Source organism: Bubalus kerabau, chromosome 12 (assembly GCF_029407905.1).
Source record: "Bubalus kerabau isolate K-KA32 ecotype Philippines breed swamp buffalo chromosome 12, PCC_UOA_SB_1v2, whole genome shotgun sequence".
NCBI classification, from domain to species: Eukaryota; Metazoa; Chordata; class Mammalia; order Artiodactyla; family Bovidae; genus Bubalus; species Bubalus kerabau.
This window is the reverse complement of record NC_073635.1, coordinates 71,253,439-71,274,167: the sequence shown is the minus strand read 5'-3', so window position 1 is coordinate 71,274,167 and position 20,729 is coordinate 71,253,439. Positions and strand designations below refer to the sequence as shown.

General features: G+C 43.8%; 1 protein-coding gene across 1 annotated transcript in view; it reads right to left on the bottom strand.

Moving 5' to 3' along the window:
• Positions 1-20,729, bottom strand: part of LOC129624642 (ATP-binding cassette sub-family C member 4-like) — a 182,164-nt gene that overhangs the window by 110,837 nt on the left and 50,598 nt on the right. Inside the window, 7 exon segments of the mRNA XM_055542795.1 lie at positions 3,377-3,471; positions 4,162-4,199; positions 4,960-5,100; positions 6,464-6,661; positions 10,322-10,418; positions 18,424-18,510; positions 18,734-18,825. Of these exon segments, the coding sequence (XP_055398770.1) occupies positions 3,377-3,471; positions 4,162-4,199; positions 4,960-5,100; positions 6,464-6,661; positions 10,322-10,418; positions 18,424-18,510; positions 18,734-18,825 (748 nt within the window).

The following is a 20,729-nucleotide window of genomic DNA, read 5'->3' as shown; positions in this document are numbered from 1 at the left end:
TTAGAACTAACACCCAAAAAAGATGTCCTTTTCATTATAGGGGACTGGAATGCAAAAGTAGGAAGTCAAGAAACACCTGGAGTAACAGGCAAATTTGGCCTTGGAATATGGAATGAAGCAGGGCAAAGACTAATAGAGTTTTGCCAAGAGAATGCACTGGTCATAGCAAACACCCTCTTCCAACAACACAAGAGGAGACTCTACACATGGACATCACCAGATGGTCAACACCGAAATCAGACTGATTATATTCTTTACAGCCAAAGACGGAGAAGCTCTATACAGTCAGCAAAAACAAGACCGGGAGCTGACTGTGGCTCAGATCATGAACTCCTTATTGTCAAATTCAGACTTAAATTGAAGAAAGTAGGGAAAACCACTAGACCAGTCAAGTATGACCTAAATCAAATCCCTTATCGTTATACAGTGGAACTGAGAAATAGATTTAAGGGACTAGATCTGATAGATAGAGTGCCTGATGAACTATGGACGGAGGTTCATGGCATTGTACAGGAGACAGGGATCAAGACCATTCTTATGGAAAAGAAATGCAAAAAAGCAAAATGGCTGTCTGGGGAAGCCTTACAAATAGCTGTGAAAAGAAGAGAAGTGAAAAGAAAAGGAGAAAAGGAAAGATATAAGCATCTGAATGCAGAGTTCCAAAGAATAGCAAGGAGAGATAAGAAAGTCTTCCTCAGTGATCAATGCAAAGAAATAGAGGAAAACAGAATTGGGAAGACTAGAGATCTCTTCAAGAAAATTAGAGATACCAAGGGAACATTTCATGCAAAGATGGGCTCGATAAAGGACAGAAATGGTATGGACCTAACAGAAGCAGAAGATATTAAGAAGAGGTGGCAAGAATACACAGAAGAACTGTACAAAAAAGATCTTCACGACCAAGATAATCTCGATGGTGTGATCACTCACCTAGAGCCAGACATTCTGGAATGTGAAGTCAAGTGGGCCTTGGAAAGCATAACTACAAACAAAGCTAGTGGAGGTGATGGAATTCCAGTTGAGCTATTTAAAATCCTGGAAGATGATGCTGTGAAAGTGCTGCACTCAATATGCCAGCAAATTTGGAAAACTCAGCAGTGGCCACAGGACTGGAAAAGGTCAGTTTTCATTCCAATCCCAAAGAAAAGCAATGCCAAAGAATGCTCAAACTACCTCACAATTGCACTCATCTCACATGCTAGTAAAGTAATGCTCAAAATTCTCCAAGCCTGGCTTTAGCAATATGTGAACCGTGAACTTCCAGATGTTCAAGCTGGCTTTAGAAAAGGCAGAGGAACCAGAGATCAAATTGCCAACATCTGCTGGATTATCGAAAAAGCAAGAGAGTTCCAGAAAAACATCTATTTCTGCTTTATTGACTATGCCAAAGCCTTTGACTGTGTGGATCACAATAAACTGGGGAAAATTCTGAAAGAGATGGGAATACCAGACCGCCTGATATACCTCTTGAGAAACCTATATGCAGGTCAAGAAGCAACAGTTAGAACTGGAAATGGAACAACAGACTTGTTCCAAATAGCAAAAGGAGTATGTCAAGGCTATATATTGTCACCCTGCTTATTTAACTTATATGAAGTGTACATCATGAGAAGCACTGGGCTGGAAGAAGCACAAGGTGGAATCAAGATTGCTAGGAGGAATATCAATAACCTTAGATATATGCATTAATTCAAGTATTTTTTGTTGTTGTTGTTTCTCTCTTTCAGACTTTACTTTGTATGACAGACTCTAGGTCCATCCGTGTCTCAACAAATGACCTAATTTCATTCCTTTCTATGGATGAGTAATATTCCAGTGTATATGTGTGTTATTTGCTCAGTCATGTCCAACTCTCTGCAACCCCATGGACTGTAGCCTGCCAGGCTTCTCTGTCCATGGAATTCTCCAAGCATGAATACTGGAGTGGGTTGCCATGCCTTTATCCAGGGGTTCTTCCTGACCCAGGGATCAAACCCAGGTCTCCCACATTGCAGGCAGATTCTTTACCATTTGAGCTACCCCCCAACCCAGTGTATATATGTACCATAAATGAGATGAAAAGACAGTCCTGATAATGGGAGAAAATAATTACAAAATAAGTAACTGACCAGGGATTAATCTCCACAATATACAAACAGCTCATGCGGCTTAGTATCAAAACAAACAAAAAAACAAACAAACAACTTAATCAAAAACTGGGCAGAATATCTATATAGATCTTTCTCCAAAGAAGACATACAAATGGCTAAGAGGCACGTGAAAAGATGCCCAATATCATTATTAGAGAAATGCAGATCAAAACTCTGATAAGCTATTACCTCACACCAATCAGAATGTCCATCATCAAAAAATATACAAACAATAAATGCTAGAGAAGGTGTGGAAAAAAGGAACCTCTCACACTGTTAGTAGGAATGTAAATTGCTACAGTCACTTTGGAGAACAGTATGGAGGTTCCTTAAAAAATAGAAAATAGAATCACCATGACCCAGAAATCCCACTACTGGGCATATACCTTGAGAAAACCATAATTCAAAAAGATACATGCACCCCAGTGTTCATAGCAACACTATTTACAAAAGCTAGGAAATGGAAGCCACCTAAATATCCATCAACAGATGAATGGATAAAGAAGGCATTTAAAGTTTTTCTTAAAGACATCCTTTAAATAGTATGTAATGCTATGCTATATATATTCTAAATACTCTTGTGAATAGAGACAGTCATGAAAATATTAGTCTAGCAAGCCAAATTTTGAATTAATCACACAGTTGGGGAGGAAATAACACTGTGATCTCAGGGTACGAAAGAGAAGGAATCCTAATTCCAGACACTGGACTTCCCATGCTTAGTTTCTCAAGTTATTAGTGAAGCCCAGGAGATGAGCAGTGTGGAAATGGGAGCTTTGCATACCTGGGAGGGAATAATGCTTTTATCTGGGGCCCACGCTGCCAGAGGATTTCATCCAAGATCAATAAAAGCCACGGTTTATTCAGACAGAACCGGAACAACCTGAACCACTGGGTGGGGATCCATTTCTATTCCCCTTACCCATCCATACAGCGATATAAGATTTAGTTAAAGAACCTATTAGAATACACAATAGCTACATATATCCAGTGGCTGATTTTCTCAATATGCAATCCTGGTTTAACTACCAAAATCCAGTATGGACCAAATTAAGAGTCTTCATTCAACCTATTTTCTTCTAGTATATCTTTAAAATAACTATTCTAAGTAAGTCACAGAGTAAATGTAATTCAGATACTTATTCTATTAAGACATTACTGAATTACTCTGGAAGCCCTCTTGCTCATGCAGACTCATTGAAAGCACCTTAAACTCTGGTATTACAGAGCAGATGACTCAACCTTACCTGAATAAACTCCTAAGTACCAGTTCAGAACAAACACTACATCTTCATCTTCTTTTACTGATGCCCCAGAATACAGGTCACTTTGTAGATTCGACCTATGAAACAGAAAATAAAAAATATTACACTATAGATATACATAGATTTTACACAAATATCACCAAAAAGTTACCACCATTCAAGAAATGTATTTTATGCTGGAAAGTGTTTCCCAGCTCACAAGGCCCTCTGTGTGTCTTCCTTTTAAAAATCTGAATCATGACTTTCAGTTTTCAAAATTATCTGGGAAGACAGAAGATGAACTTATGGTTGCCACGGTAAAAGATAGATAGAATGTTTGGATGCTCATGCACAAACTGCTATATTTAAAACAGGTAACCAACGAGGGTTTATTGTATAGCACATGGAAGTCTGCCCAATGTTAGGTGGCAGCCTGGATGGGAGGGAAGTCTGGGGGAGAATGGATACATATATATGTATGGCTGCATCCCTTCACTGTTCATAGGAAACTATCACAACATTGTTGATCAGCTATATTGCAATACAATATTAAAAGTTAAAAAAAAAGAAAAAGAATTGTCTGTGAAGAAGCTGCTACGGGGAAGAACATGGGGAGAGACCACTGGGGGATCACACACCACCCGCAGGAACTTTCCTCTTTCTTCAGGGAAACTACGTGGGGGTCAGAAGAGGAGGCTGAACAAGCCCCATCTCTCCCCCTGATTCTGTGGGAAAGAGGGCTTTGTGTAGATTTCATAGTACTCTGGGTCAGACCAGGAATCACTCACCACAATGCAAGCCACCAGTCCTGCACAACATAGGCAACCTGGAGCAGGAAACAACAGTCACTCACACACTGACATCACTGAGCCTCACACCCCGCTCACTAGGATGGGGGATGGAAAGGCTCCAGAACATGAAGACAGTCCTTCCAGTTCAGGTCTGTGCCAAACCCTACACCCCAGATAACCACAGGTCAGGGGAGTGCATCTTACAACTTAATACGTTTAAAAGAAACCCCCTTTTCCCTAGGAGACTTTGCTCCCCAAATATAATGTACGTCAATGCAAATCCAAGTGGACTGCAAAAGACAGTAATAACAGTACAAATGTTTGGATTTTTCTCAAAGCAAAAGCTTGACAGGTACAGTGATGGTCAGTTCTGGGTTTCAGCTTGGCTAGGTCAGTCTCCAGTGATTCAACCAAACACTCATCTAGATGTTGCTGTGAAGGTATTTTGTGGATGTGGTTCACATCCATCATCAGAACTTCAGGAGAGGAGACCACCCTCAACACTGCGGTGGCCTCGTCCAGTCAGATGAAGGCTTGAAGAGCAAAACCTGAGGCTTCCTAGAGGAGGTAGAACTTCTGTCTTAAGACATCAGGGTCAGCTCCTGTCTTAAGGTTTCAGTCTGCAGGCGTGCCTTTCAGATTTCACATTCACCAAGCTAGGCCCACAACTGCATGAGCAAACTCTTTGAGATAAATCTCTTAATATATATATTTAAAAATAATTATAAAATACAGTATAAATAGTATATGAATATCAAGCTGAGTGCACAAACCAAAATAAACGCCCTTACGTACCTGAGCTGCGATGTTGACTAGAATAAGGAAGATGATGACAGGCCAATCAGCACCAGCTGTGAAGTAATTCATATAGGTCTTAAAACCAACTTTTCCTTCCAAATGGTCCTCCAGAGGTAGTGTAACCTGTATATTCTCAGTCTAGAAAGGAAAAATGCAGTGAGAGATGAAATTTTTAAAAATGAATCCCAAATTTCAGGAGCTCAGCAATGTCCTCCACTGCAAAGCCGTGGGAAACAGACACATCTCATACATTGATAGGAGTGCAGGATGGTCCATCTCCTACAGAGAAGGGTGGGGAAATATCTGGCCAACCACATATGTGTTTACCCTTGGACCCAGCCATCCTACTTCTAGGAATATATTAGAAATAAGGATATGTCATTTGCATGAGTTCATTCAATGTTGGGCAGTTTTGCTTAAAATACATCATGATTCTCAACACACACAACAAAATCAATTAACATATAAATGCAGAAGTTTGATCTAAGATAACACACAAAATGATATGGAGCTAATGTATTCCTCTAGATGACTTGTGTCATTCAATGATAGAAACATAAAACATTCTCGGGGCTCAAAATACTAGCCAAATACAGTAAACTGAGTTCACAGAGAGAGCTGGAGTAATATGAGTTTGGATAGCACATTGCAAGCATATGATCTGAATCTATATGGTTCCTAAGTTTCAGAGAATGATTCCTGAGTTTAGAAAGTGAACTGATAATCTGAATACTTATCAGAACCATTCCAGGCTCCTGGGTTTGGATATTGAGGGTTTGGCTATCAAGGGAATATCTGTGTATGTTTTTATGGGAGATCTAGTGCATTTCCTCATTTCTGTCTGGAGGACTTGGAATGCATTGTAGCATCACAGGAGCCTAGTGTGTCCTTGGCTCTACCCTGGCCACTGGGCTTCAAGGTTGATAAGATGTGGTTCTCAGTTTTGAAGGGTAAGAAAGGAGGATGGGAACTAACACCAAAGTGTCTACCATGTGTCAGGCCCTTTGCACACGTTACCTCTGGCCTATCACAAACCATCTGACACCGAGGCAAAACACTACCATCAGTCACCTGCAGTGCCAGAACATTTCAACATATAGGAAAAGTAGCTGATTTAACGTGGCAACAGCAGGACTCAGTCTAAGGGGGTCTTCACATTAAGCCTCTGGATGCCTAAGAGAAGCCAGGGGCCACCAGCATGACTAGGATGTAACTAAGGTAAACTGAAGAGTTCTCAATCAGTGTGAGCCACATGCACTCCAAAATACATAGCAGTGCACCCACTTCTGATCTCCATAAGATTCTCCATCCTACACTCAAAGGGGAACCCCAGGCAGGCTTGCTCCCCTCATGCTCTTCTAACTCTACTAATTCCATTGAACAAGACTTTGGGAACTTAGGATCTACTTTGGGACAAATGAAGATGTCACAAGCAGACTGAAGGTCCCTGAGACCACCAAGAGCAGACAGACCCGGGCACACTGCAGGATGAGAAACTCACATCTTGGTCTTCTGGAGCAGCATCTTTCAATGAGGGTCTGGGAGACTGGAGAGACTGAACCAAAGACTCAGAAATCACAGTGGGAGTTCCTGGAACTGGAGATGGTTGAGACTTCTCATTCTCCTTCTCAAAAAAGGAAAAAATATCTATCCCAGATTTCAGGAACTCAGAGTAAGTTCCTCTTTCCACCATTTTGCCCTAAAATTTAAAAAAAAAAATGTGAGAAATTAATTGATATTTGATAATATTAAACCAACCTAAATACTAATCAAAAAAGTTATCTGGTCTTAAAATATGATTTTTGAAGGAAAAAAAAAATGATCCCTGGGTCTAGAAGTCTTGTTGAGAAATCTAGTTCAGTCAGCTCAGTACACAACTGAGCACTGCATTCTCTGCCAAACCCTGTCCCTGTGTTAGGTCCTGGGGGATATGAAAGAAAGGTGTGCTCATGTGTTAAAAATAAAGGCCATTGACATGACTACCCTGGGCACTTAGGGAAGCAAGAAGCACAGAGGTTGGTGGGAGGATCAGCACAGTCTTTTTAGACAACACAGGAATTGAGAGAAGCCTCATGTGGCAATTCCAGGAAAGAAATTTAAGCTTAACCCAGAGGTGGGCACAAGCACATCTGCATATGGGTAAGAGTCACTCATGAAATCTTCACTGACCACTGTCACTGTCGCACTATCATGTGCCCGGCAGGGATAATAGGAGCCAGCCCCGGACAGAAAACCCATGAGAGGCCTCTCCATGGTCTCTACAACGGCCCCTACACACTCAGCAAGTTCCCAACTGAAAATTCAATATTCCACCTTTTAAAGTAATGGGGCTGGGATGGCTCTTAAACCTTGGCAGTCTGTGCCCACAAGCCAAAAACTAAGCCAGAATCAATGCACTCAGATCCAAGAAAAAACTTAGGAATGACCAACCACAAGCATCCAACCAGGTTTCCCCAAATCAGACAACTGCTTAAGCTACAGCCAATCAAATCACTTTATTTGAACACATGTGACACATCCTTGCACAGTTTCCCTCCCTTCCAAAGACATATAAAATAATGTGCAGATGTTTTGCTATTTTCTGACCCCATAAAACCAAACTCAGCTGATTCACTAAGTAGCAAATAAAACATCAGAGGAAAAAAATGTCAGGATGCAAAACTCATCAAATGAGAGCAGCTCTGGTTGAGGCAGCTCAGGTGGAGGGAGCTGGCCCAGGACCCTCACTGTGACTCCTCTCACCCTCTCCCTTGAGGGGGTCCACTGGGAGAAATGTAGGGAAGTATCTGGGTACTGTCAGATACTGCAGAACTAGAAAATTATGCAAAATGTACTGTGTCTTGTTCCACTTGGGAGGCAAAATTCACATAGCTCTTTAATGAAATCACCATTCGCCACATCAAATCTGTAATATGCACAATGAAATGACTGGTGGTACAAAGACAGCAATTTCAGCAGTCAAGCACTGACAATTCCGATGGGACAAGGGGGCAGCCATCCCCTCTCTGCTGTGAGAGAGGAATCAGACAAACAGTGAGGATGGTCCCTGATTCATCCACGAGTGCTCACCAGTGGACAAATAGTTGCTTTGTGAGTACTAAAATTGGGGGTAGTGTCCTCAAAGGAAGCAACAAGGGGGTCCCAAAACATCTAGGGATGGAATAAATAGGTTATACTCCGGCTCACTGATCCTATGCTCATAACACTGTCAACACTGGGTTTACACACTAGAATCGCCCCCTCTGCACATGAAATCAACTGCTCTCAACCTTGCAAAACTTAGCTCCTTCTAGAGGAGTGGAGAAAGAGTTGACACATGGAACTGCTTCCAGAGAGGCAGGGGTTCTGTATTTTAATAATCTTTCTTGGAGCAGAGATTTATTTCAGAAGTCAGGGATCTGACCAAGGGCCTGTGGAACAGGCCTGTGGAACAGTCAGGGCTTAATAACAAAGGTGTTGAGACCTAGAAGTGAAAAAGCCAATGAGTGAAGCACCAAACGACCACCAAGTCTGAACACTTCTCACTAATTTCCACCCCACCCTCAACCATGCTATGAGCTGTGGGTTGGATGGTGCTCCCTCCCTAAAAAAAGACATGTTCAAACATGACACCTGTGAATGTGACCTTATTTGGAAGCAGGGTCTCTGCAGATGTAATCAAGTTAAGATGAGATCACACTGGAGCAGAGTGACCCTACATCCAATATGACTGATGTTCTTATGAGAAGAGACCTAGCCTGACACAGGCACAACGAGGGACAATGGCCATGTGACAACAGAGGCATAGATCACAGTGCTGCAGCTGGAAGCCAAGGAAAACCAAGGAAGTCCCGTGAACACCAGAGGCTGGAAGGAAGGATTCTCCCCTGGAGCCTTCAGGGAGAGCACTGCCCTGCCAGCACCTGGATTTGGGATCTGTAGCCTCCAGAACAGGGAGACGATAAACTTCTGTTGTTGTAAGTCACTCAGTCTGCAGTACTAGGTTACAGTAGCTCTAAAAACTGATACCCTAGCCTGAGCCCACACTTCTGTCTTCTCAGCTTTACTAAGATTCCTAACTGTTCCTTCTGTCGCCCCTCCAGTGACCAATGGGGGAATCTCTTAACTCCCACATCAGACCACATCCCTCCTCTGCTCTGGACCATGCAAGGCTTCCATCCCACTTCTGGTCCCCTGCCCACTACTCAGAGACCAGCTCCCTTTCGTTCCCTTGCTCACTCTTGTCAGACACGCTGGTTTTCCTGTTGTTCCTTCAATCTGCCAGGTCACTCCTTGCTGAGGACCTCCTGCCTCAGACCCCCTCCCCCAGGTGACTGCATGATCCCCCTACCTTCATGTTACTCAGACCCCGTAAGGCACCAGCTCCTCAGGGAGGCAGCCAGGATGTCACTGTCTGTCACATCCTCCCCATAAGAACAGGAGCCTCGTGAAGGCAAGGCCTTGTCCTCCTGCTGCACAGACTCCCACACGTATCGGGCACATAGAGACCTGGGCAGGGAGACCGGCAACTGGAGACACCAGCAGAGAGGGCATCTCTGATTTGGGTGCTCAGCTACCCAACCTCGCTTCTCCTGTTAATCGTAGATGCTCTTGAAGCAAACTAGGTATAACAATCACCTAGATACAAACAGGTATTCATATCTCTAATTTCTAAGTAATACACTTTGACTTAAGTCATGGAAGAAGAAAATAAAATATTCTAAATAAACATTACAGTTAACAGATTTCATTAGAAGATTGATGATTCAGTAACCTAGGGTTTATGTGGCTTAGAGTGTGAAAGAAAGTGAAAGTCGCTCAGTCGTGTCCAACTCTTTGCGACCCCAAGGACTATACAGTCCATGAAATTCTCCAGGCCAAAGTACTAGAGTGAGTAGTGTTTCCCTTCTCCAGGGAACCTTGCCAACCCAGGGATCAAACCCAGGTCTCCTACATTGCAGGAGGATTCTTTACCAACTGAGCCACAAGGGAAGCCCTCGAGTGTAGGCTTAGAGTGTAGTAGTGATATTTCTGGGCTTTCCAGATGGCGCTAGTAAAGCACCTGCCTGTCAATGAGACAGTGTTTGATGGTAAGAGACTCAGTTTCAGTTCCCGAGTCGGGAAAATCCCCTGGAGGAGGGCATGGCAACCCCCTCCAGTATTCTCGCCCGGGAAATCCCATGAACAGAAGAGCCAGGTGGGCTACAGGTCTTTGGATTCATCCTTCAAGGCATGAACAGCAGCTGTGAGAAGAAGAGGGCATAAAACTCAAGGAGAAGAGGGTGTTTACCATGAATTCGAGGAGAGTGACTTGCAGGGATGTCTGTCCTTGGACACACCTGAGTGCTAGCAATTCCACAGACTTCTATAGACTACTTACATCTCTCAGTATCAGAATCTGACTTGCATCTTTTAGGTACTGCAGCTGATGAGTCACTAAGATTGTGATCTTCTCCTTCAAGACCTGACGAATACACCTACAAATGTAAAAGGTACAGTATGCAAAAGCACGTTAATGGGGGTGCTTCAAACTGGAAACTTATATTTTGAAAAGAATAAGACAAAGACCACACAGCAGTCAAAGATCTGCAATTTAAATACCAAATCAATAATAAATATTAAATAAACATAAATCAATTAATCCGACTAGGTTCTTAAATTTATCAGCAGCAAATTTGAACCTAACTCTGCTTAAAAAATTCTAAAAAGCAGTCCACTGAAGGAGGCACAAACAGCTAAGGTTTTTTAATAAAACTCAGCTTAACAATTATATACATGTTTCATAAAGAAAAACAATTGAGTAATACTGAGATTCTGAAATTCTACTGAACTAAAATACTATTTTATTGCTATGTAGGAATGGGAAGAGAGGGATCTATGTCATATAAAAATGTGTACATTCTTAGACAGCTTTCTGGGTGATTATAATTAATGATGTAAATATTAACAACAACAACAAAAAACTAATAGATTCTAGGTAATCTTTGCCAGAGTGCATTTGCTAGACACTTGTTCCCAAAGAATGTTAGATAAAAAATGAATGCCAATGTGGCCTCCAGTAGTCTCTGCAATATTCCAGAGGAATATTCCATCCAGGAAGCAAGTCTTCTTCCATTAGGAATGAACACTTTCCAAACATGAGAATAAAAGAACGGAATCCAAATGGCCTGAATCACAGTGGAAATCACCCAGTGGCTCAGAGCACATGCCAGTGCTCTATAGTCAAGACCCCCCTCATTATTCAACCTTAAATTTTTTTCACAGAGAAAGAAAAAAAAAAACTTGCTCCTACATTTTAAATGCAGACCCCTCAGAACTCAGCCCAGTCTAACCCCAAAGGGTCCACAACCCCTCTAGGGAAGCAAGTGCCCAGGTCTGGGCCCGCGTGATCACAGGCAGGTCTGAGTGCCCCAGCCCCTCACAGAGAAAATCTCAGGAACCTGGGCCAGAGCTCAGCCTGTGAGTGAGTCAGATGGAGAGTCTGGAGGCAGCAGACTTCAGCTCAGTCCCTCTCAGGAGCCTGACAACATTGGACAAGGGACTAAACCTCAGTTTCTTCATCTCAGAACGTCAGTGACAACGTCATCCACACGTTCTGAGAAATCAAACCACCAGCACGCTCAGTAAATGTCAGCCCCCTTCTCCGCTCTTCCCTAACCACAAGTGGCCCTGTGCTTTGGACGAGGTACAGAAGAGTCCTACAGGGACACTTTGGACACGGGGTGTGTGATCAGAATCAGGACCCCAGGACTCAGACACACAAACCATCGCTTCATTAAGTCCAAAAGGATTCATTTTTACCCTGTAACATGTGTTAGTTCAGCATTCATACTGTTTCTTAACACTTTTTTCAGATATCGTACTAAAGCATTTAAATAGAATTTTTTATCCTTAATTCATAATTACCTGCCAGTAGTCTCAGATGATTTGTTAATTGTTAGAAGATTGGATTTGTTAATCAAATCCAATGGGCTGTTATGTCCAAGATAGACCAACACAAAAATTTTAAAATGTTTTCTCAACAGTCCATCACAGATGAGGTAACATAATTATAACAAAGTGATCAACTGATGGCTTTATATTTTTTCCTAAAAAGTGCTTTTATCCAAATCATTAGGAAGATATATTATTTTCCAAGTTTTTAGATTAAAAATTTCCAAGTCATGACATAGCAATTATTGAGTCAGCAACCAGTTGTTTAGCTGTTATTCTGATACAGAGACTGTGTTAATCCTATAATCCCACATATAATCATATATAAGGGCGGCCCCTGATAGCTCAGTTGGTAAAAAATCTGCCTGCAATGAGGGAGACCTTGGTTTGATCCCTGGGTTGGTAAGATCCCTTGAAGAAGGGAAAGGCTACCCACTTCAGTATTCTGGCCTGAAGAATTCCTACAGTGCATGGGGTGGCAAAGTGTCAGACACAACTGAGCAACTTTCACTTTTCACTCTAAAAGAGGACACATCCCGTGGTGGAGGGGACACAAATGAAATAGACAGAGGCCACACCTCCATTCATTCAATCAACAGAGGTTTGTTGAGGAGCCAGGCACTATCTTAAGTGCTGAGGATATGCTGAAGTCAACATAGAAGACAACACTCTGCACCTTGCCCAGGGGGATGCACTGAACGATTATAGAAAATGCACTATTGGGCAGTGATGTGTGCTCTAAAGAAAAAGCAAGGGGGTCTGCTGTCTTAGATAGGGAGACACGGGAGCCCTGAGACTCTCTGGGGAAACATCCTGGAAGAAGACACAGCAGGTGCAGGGGTTCTGGGACTGAACACACTGGGCTGAGGCGCCTTCCTGCATTTACAGCTTTGGGGCTGGAGGGGGGACTCATAAATGGCCAAGTGCACCCACTGAGGCTGTGGGAAGACAGAGGGCACAGCGCCCCTGGAGGAGCAGGAGGGGACGGCAGGGTCCGTCTTCCTTCTGTCTCCTGTGCACTGCTCCCTGGCTCTGGGACAGAGGGACCAGTATGCACAGACAGAGAGGGTGAGAAAGGACCCCACAGAGCCAGCACAACTGGATACTGAGTGAATATGGGGATGAGCTAGAAATGCTGATGGGGGTAGAAGAAGCCTGTTCTCTGTCTGAGGACCTGGAGCTGCTTCCCGAATGTGAAGAGGGGTCTGAGAAGGGCTGCAGCAGGAGGGTGAGCTGTGTAGACAGCAGCATGGGAGTCTGATCCGGACAGAACTGAAGACTTGATAATGCAGGAGGCAGGGGTCTGGGATGTGGGGCAGAACCAGGACAGGATCCATGACTGGACACAGGTGAGACAGCATCAGTTCACCCAAGGCCCCTCACCTTCTGTAGGTGACAGAACCCATTTAGTGTTCACAGCATAAACTGTAAAACTCATAAACCTTAGTGACCATCCTCCATTACTGAAGGAATCTTCTAATCATAAGTAAAAGTGTGATTCATTCACTTTTAATACAAAACACTTCACATGACTAAGCTTCCACGTGACCACCACCTCTCACAGCATATTGTTCCATCCAGTTCTCTAACTTGAGAACACTCTCCAGCTGCTGCTGAGTGACTTCCTAATTTGCTTTCATGCTCTCTGCTTTTGTTTTAAGTCACCCTAGAGAATGTGGTTCTGATTAGCAAACAACAGTTTTAAGCCTGCTTCTATCAAATATATATCCAAAGTGGTGCACCCAAAATATTTGAGAGGATTTTATAAATATCTCCTGTATTTGAAAAACAGCTCAGGAGAACTTCTGTGATCAGCACACTATATTTTACACCAATTGCCTTCCCCTGTGGAGAAGGCAATGACACCCCACTCCAGTACTCTTGCCTGGCAAATCCCATGGACGGAGGAGCCTGGTAGGCTGCAGCCCATGGGGTTGCTAAGAGTCAGGTATGACTGAGTGACTTCACTTTCACTTTTCACTTTCACGCATTGGAGAAGGAAATGGCAACCCACTCCATTATTCTTGCCTGGAGAATTCCAGGGACAGAGGAGCCTAGTGGGCTGCTGTCTATGGGGTCGCATAGAGTTGGACACGACTGAAGCGACTTAGCAGCAGCAGCAGCCTTCCCCTGTGACACAGATGCAACAGCCAGTAGAATCTGTTCCTGGCCTGATGGAGAACTTGTGCAGATGCACACAAGATGGGGTGACACACATTTGTGAGCTCAGGGCGGGACGCTGGGAACAAGGAGGCTGAGATACTCATGATGCCAGGAGGGTGGGGGTGGGGAATCGCTGTCACAGCACTAGCGCCTGTCACTGAACTCGTGACAAGACACAGGCACTTCTTTAAGGGAAAATTCATCAAGCCATGAATGGGAGAGGCTGGGAATGGAGGGTCAGATCAGAGAGCTGGAGACCATGCCATGTGTCATCTGCCCTGTTCTCTCATGTTCTCACAGATTCAGTACTACTATGCAGGTTTGTATAAGTGTTACAATATACCTAACGTGAAATTTACCATTTTAACAATTTTAAGCATACAGCCCAGTGGCATTAAGTACATTCACATAGTTGTGCAGCCATCACCACCATCCATCTCCACAACTCTTTCATCACCTCAACACTCAGCACATTTTACATACGGGCAGGTCCCACCAAAGACTAACGACCCCTGCTTAGTGGATGTGGAATCCCAGCTCCTCGTATCCAGAGCTCAGAGTTCCTCACACATCTCCCTCTCACACACTGGACTCTGCTGAAGTCTCTTCACTTTGATGTTCTGGACCTGCTTTAAATCAGTCATGTCCCCTCAGATTCACTTGACACTTTAACCATCAGTACTGTAGAATTCAGTGACAGAGACTTTTAAAAGGTAACCATTACCCTTAATTATACTGGACCTAATCTAATCTGACTGGTGTGCTTAGATGAAGAGGAGACTAAGACATAAGGACATGGACACAGGCATGTAAATCAGTGAAGTTAGAACACACCCTCTCACCATGCACAAAAATAAACTCAAAATGGATTAAAGACTTAATCAAAAGATGTGACACTATAAAACTCTAGAAGAGATTAGAGGCAAACTTTCTCTGACATAAATTATACCAATGTTTTCTTAGGTCAGTCTGCTAAGGCAACAGAAATAAAAGTAAAAATATACAAATGGGGGCCTCCCTGGTGGCACACTGGTGAAGAACCCATGTGCTAATGCAGGGAACATGGTTTCGATCCCTGGTCTAGGAGGGTCCCACATGCCACGGAGCAACTCAGTCCATGGACCAAAACTACCAGGCCTGTGCTCTGGGGCCCAGGAGCCTCAACTACTGAGCTCACACACCCTAGAGCCGGTGCTCTGCTCAAGAAGAGCCACTGAAATGAGAAGCCCACACACTGCAACTAGAGAGAAGCTCCTGCTCATCACAACTAGAGAGAAAACTCCACAGCAACAAAGAGCCAGCACAGCCATAAACAAATAATTATTTTTAATTGAAAAAAGTAAGCAAATGGGATGTAATCAAACTTACAAGCTTTTCACAGCAAAGGAAACCATAAACACAATGAAGAGACAACCTACAGAATGGGAGAAAATACTACAAATGATGTGACCAACAGGGGCTTAATTTCTAAAATATACAAACAGTTCATACAACTTAACAACTACAACAACAACAAAATCCAATCAAAAAATGGGCAGAAGAACTAAATAGACATTTCGCCAAAGGACACATACAGATGGCCAATAGGCACATGAAAAGAAACCCACTATTTTGAATTATTAGAGAAATGTAAATCAAAACTGCAATGAGGTATCACCTCATGCCAGTCAGAATGGTCATTATTAAAACAACAGTGGCTGAGGGAGAATGGGGTAAAAGGAACCCTGCTACACTGCTGGTGGGAATATCAGGTGTCACAGGCATTATGGAAAACACTATGGAGGTTCCTCAGAAAACTAAAAACAGAATTACCTTACAATCCAGTAATCCCACTACTGGGCATATATCTGGAGGAAACTATAAATCAAAAAGATACATGCACCCCTATATTCATAGCAAAACTATTCACAATAACCGAAACATGGAAAAAACCTAAATATCCATGGACAAATAAATGGATAAAGAAGATATGATACATATAGACAATGTAACACCACTCAGTCATAAAATAAAAAGAAAGAAAGAATACCATTTGCAGAAATGTGGATGGACTTAGACCTTATCATACTAAGTAAAGTAAGTCAGAAAGAGAAAGACAGATATCACGTATCACTTGGAATGTAAAATATGGCAAAAATGAAGCTATCTACAAAACAGAAACAGACTCACAGACATAGGGAATAGACTTGGGGTTGCATGGGTGGAGGGGGTGGGGGGGAGGGATGGACTGGGAATTTGGGGTTATCAGATGCAAACTATTATGTGTATAATGGACAAGGTCCTATAGTATAGTGAAGTGAACTATATTCAATATCCTGAGATAAACCAGAATGAAAGAGTATTAAAAAGAATGTATATATGTGTATAACTGAGCCACTTTGCTGTACAAAGAAATTAACACAATATTGTAAATCAACTATATTTCAATAGAAACTTTAATAAAAAAGGACAGAGACACAGGGTGCTTGAGGACAGAGGGAAGACCGCCTGAGGACACAGCGTGGTAGCTGCTGCCAGTGGGTGAGGAGGCGTGCTCAGCAGAGACCAAAGCTGCCCGTACCCTGAACTCCCAGCCTTGAGAACGGTGAGAGAATTAATTTCTATTCTTCAAGCACCCCCATCTGTGACAACTTGCTATAGACTGAATGTTTTTGTCCTCAAAATTCATGCATTAAAAGCTGTTTCCCACTGTGTTGGTGTTAGGAGGTGGGGCCATCAGGAGCACTAGGTCATAAGGGTGGAATCTGCATACATGGGATTGGTGTCCTGATAAAAGGAACCACAGGGCTCCCTCACCCTTCCACCATGTGAGGACACAGGAATCAGACCCTCACCAGACGCTGAATCTCTCAGCACCCTGACCTTGGACTTTCTCAGCCTCCAGAACCAAGAGAGATAAACTGCTATTATTTCTAAGCCACTCAGGCTATGTTCTCCTGTGAGAGCAGGCTGGATGGACACAGCCTCAGCAAATTGACACAGGACCTCACAGCGAGAATTTCCAAACAGCTTCTTTCTGCCAAACACCCCGCCTCCTCCAGGTGAGGACGTGCCTGATGTTCTCCTCACAGCCCTGCTTCCTCCTCCCTCCACACCTGAGCTTCTACCCTTCCTTCAGCAAAGAACTGGGTCCTCTTCTCAGCCTCCACACACCTGCCCAGCCCGCAGGCCCCCAGGGCACTGCCCGCCTAGCCCCAGGCACAAGGAGCTTTCCAACTTCAGTGAAAGCCTCCAGCTGCCACTTCCGCTAGTATTTCCTACCCTGTATGGAAACTCTCTAAACCTTGACTCAGCTGACCTTTCCCCAGGCATCTGTCTTAACAAGCGCCACGTAGAGACAGGTTCCTCAGAGGCAGGAATGACAGCTGGGCATCCTAGTCTCCCTAGTTCAGCCCAGTGTGGTCCTCCCCTCTCCTAGCTCACCATCCTCCTTGCAAACTGAGGTTTTGTGCAGCAACATCTGTAAGGGCATCAATCTCAGTGCACACAGTAGGGTGTTAATAAGTGCAGCTGGAAGGCTCATTGGCTTTAACAAGGTGAACAACAGCAAGAGAACTAACTGTGGGGTAGATGTGGAGGCTGCTTCAGAAAGAGCAAATTCATGAGGCTTTCAAAGAGGTCAGTCTAGACTCCACCAGAGCCCTCGGTCAGCATGTGTTAGGACAGAGAGACATCAGAGCTGTCCACTTTCAGGAGTTCTGTGGCCAAGAAAGAGCCACTGACAACACATTGCAGAACAAAGTGAGAGTCAGGACTTCAACCAAGATACCAAGTTTCAAATTCAAGGTAACCCTACATGAGGGTCTAAGTATTAATCTTAGTAAGGACCCATGAAGCAATGTAAAACATCTGAGTCATACTCAGATGTGAAATAAATCATTTGTAAATTCTAGACTTTATTAAATATTTTCAAACCAATGGATTAATAAACCAACAGTCTTTCCATGGAAGCCCTATGTTGCTACTGAAAACTTCACTTCTAATGTGTCTTTAACACATGATGGAGGAAAAGGATTGGCATCCAGTTATCAGGTTCCCAAGGCCTACTCTTTGATTTAAAATTTGTACATCCTTCTTATCCCTGGGGTCTGGATCCATTACCTGCAAGTCATGGGGGAATCAGCCATCTATCCCTCACTCCCTAAAGCACCAATCCCACTCTACTCCACACACTAGAAGCACCTGCTGTATTTTCCTGTCCTGACCTCATCATGATGCAAAACTTCTCTACGATGGATCTTGTGTGGAGGGAAGGAACGGGAGAGAGGAACACCAAGGCAGAGTGAGCTGAGACTCCTAAAGCACAAAGGCTTTCCTGAGCTCCCTTCTCTGATCTCTACAGTATTCTTGGAAAGCAGAAATGATAGAAAACAGAAGCAAACTCACTGTTCGAACAAGTGCCTGCTGACTCCTGCGTCCACTGCGCTGAGCGGATCGTCCAGGAGGTAAATGTCCGCATCCTGATACACAGCTCTAGGAAACAGAGAGAGACGTCAGGAGAGGACACTTCACACTCGCTGGATCTCATCTCTGAATCATGATGGCGTCCAGCAACTCCATGTTCATCCCAAGAGCCCAGGGAAAGGACCAAGACCCTGCTTCACACAGGCTCACCCGGTGAGCGGGGTCTGCATGCTCACGTCCACTAGGAGCCGCAGAGGAGGAGAGTTAGGATGACAAGTGAAACCCCACTTACCTGGCGAGGCTGACCCGGGCTCTCTGTCCTTCACTCAGTGGGGTTCCTCCATCTCCTCTCACAATTACATCTTCCTTCAAATTCTGCAAATCCTGCATGGAGATAGAAAAGGAAAAAAGAAAAAGACTTAAAGTGTGATCTCCTCCTGCCATCCTAACATTTTAGCATCATTTCTTCATACAAGTATTTAATCAACAGCAATGGACTTATTTCATAGTGACTAAACTGTAACCAGGAAAATTAAAAAAACCTCTCAGGGCTTTTCATTTGTTTTAATTCTGTATTTTTTTTAAACATTTATGCATTTGACCACTTTAACAGGTATTTATTGAGGACTGACTACACACCAGGCATTGTTCTGGGCACAATGAATTCAGCCACGAGGAAACAGAGCCCCTGGAATTTCTTTCCATGGTGGGAGATGATGATATGGAAAATTAACCCGAGCACAAGAACTGAGGACAAGAAGGAAAAGCAAGCCAGCTCAGGGGGATGGAGAGTGAAGGGGGGAAGTGAGTCCACACTGGGGTGTGAGGGCTCTGCTCAGAGCCGGTATGAGCAGATCTGGGGAGGGGGAGGGGCTCAGGCAGACCTGGAGAGGCTGCTCCTCACAGAGGGAGGGGCGGATGCAGGGGCCCCAGGGAGATGCCCAAGGGGTTCAGGACAAAGAGGCAGGAGAGCAGAGTGAGAATGAGGGGGTGAGGACAGAGATAGAGCAGGAGGACCCTGGGGTCACTCCAGTAAGAGGTGGGTGAGGGGAGGACTGACATGGTCTGAGGTTTACAAGGAAATTCCTGTGCTTTGCAGAAACCAGGCAGTAAGTGGGGAAGGGTGAGGGCAGATACAAGTGAGGACACTACTGGAATAAGCTAGAAAACAGTGGGAATGGAGAGATGGGGTCACACTCCAGACACATTTGGAAGGCAGAGTTGTAAGACCTGCTGACGGGATGGGTGTTGGCTCTAAGAGCAGAGGACTGTGGTGTTTGGGTAGAAGAAGGGGAAAGACAGGGTCTCCATTTGCTGAGTTGGGGAAGATGGCGGATGCAGGTTTAGGAGGCTTTTCTTGTGGACAAGCTGAGATGACCACTCGGTGATGCCACCGAGTGCCACCGGTGCAGCTGGACATGCAGGTGTGAAGGTCTGTGCCAGAGACACATTGTATCTTAAATTATCACTTTTGCTGATCTTGGTCTCTGCTTCCCCCTTTCAGAGAAGGGATACCACCTGACCAATGTCTTCACAGTGATACTTAAGGCAAGTTATAGTGTGATAGATGAGGTCTGTACAAGAAATGAGACCAGAAAGAGCAGGCTGGGCAGGGAAACCAAAAGGAAAGAAACAGTGTGCTTGACGTACACCAAGTAGATCAGCTGGACTAAGCAGATGCTTATCTGTGAAAGCAGGAAAAACTCAAAGTTAAGAAAGATATGAAGCTTTGACTTGAGGATCTGGGAATCTACCATGAGTTATATTTGAATGCTATTTAAGAAGTAAATAGACAAATCAGTCTATTTTCCCCAGAGCATCTGGGGAAATTAAAAAAAAAAATGACACAATATCCCCAAAATGACAAGATAACAATCAGGTTTAAGTTACACAATTATTATGTTAGAAATCTTTGAATTATCTACTAAACCCCTCAGGCATCAACCTAAGATACACAGCAGTACCTTTCTGCAGATGACGTGCTCACTCTGTCTCTACTTTAGCAAATCTGGGGAGAAAACGGGTAGCACACTGGAGTCTGCATGATAGACAAGTCCTTTGATCTCCCTAAGTCTCACATTCCTCTTCTACAGAATGTACTACAAAAACAAAAGTCACTAAATTCAAAAGTGAGAACACCCTCCATAAATGGAGAAAGGACTGAAAGTGATTATAACTTGCTACTGGTGGCTGATGCCTGTTTTCCCATAAAACCAACAGCGGGACCACATTCACAGTGTGGGTCATAACATGCAAAGCACATGACCATAAAGAGAAGAAAGAAGGTG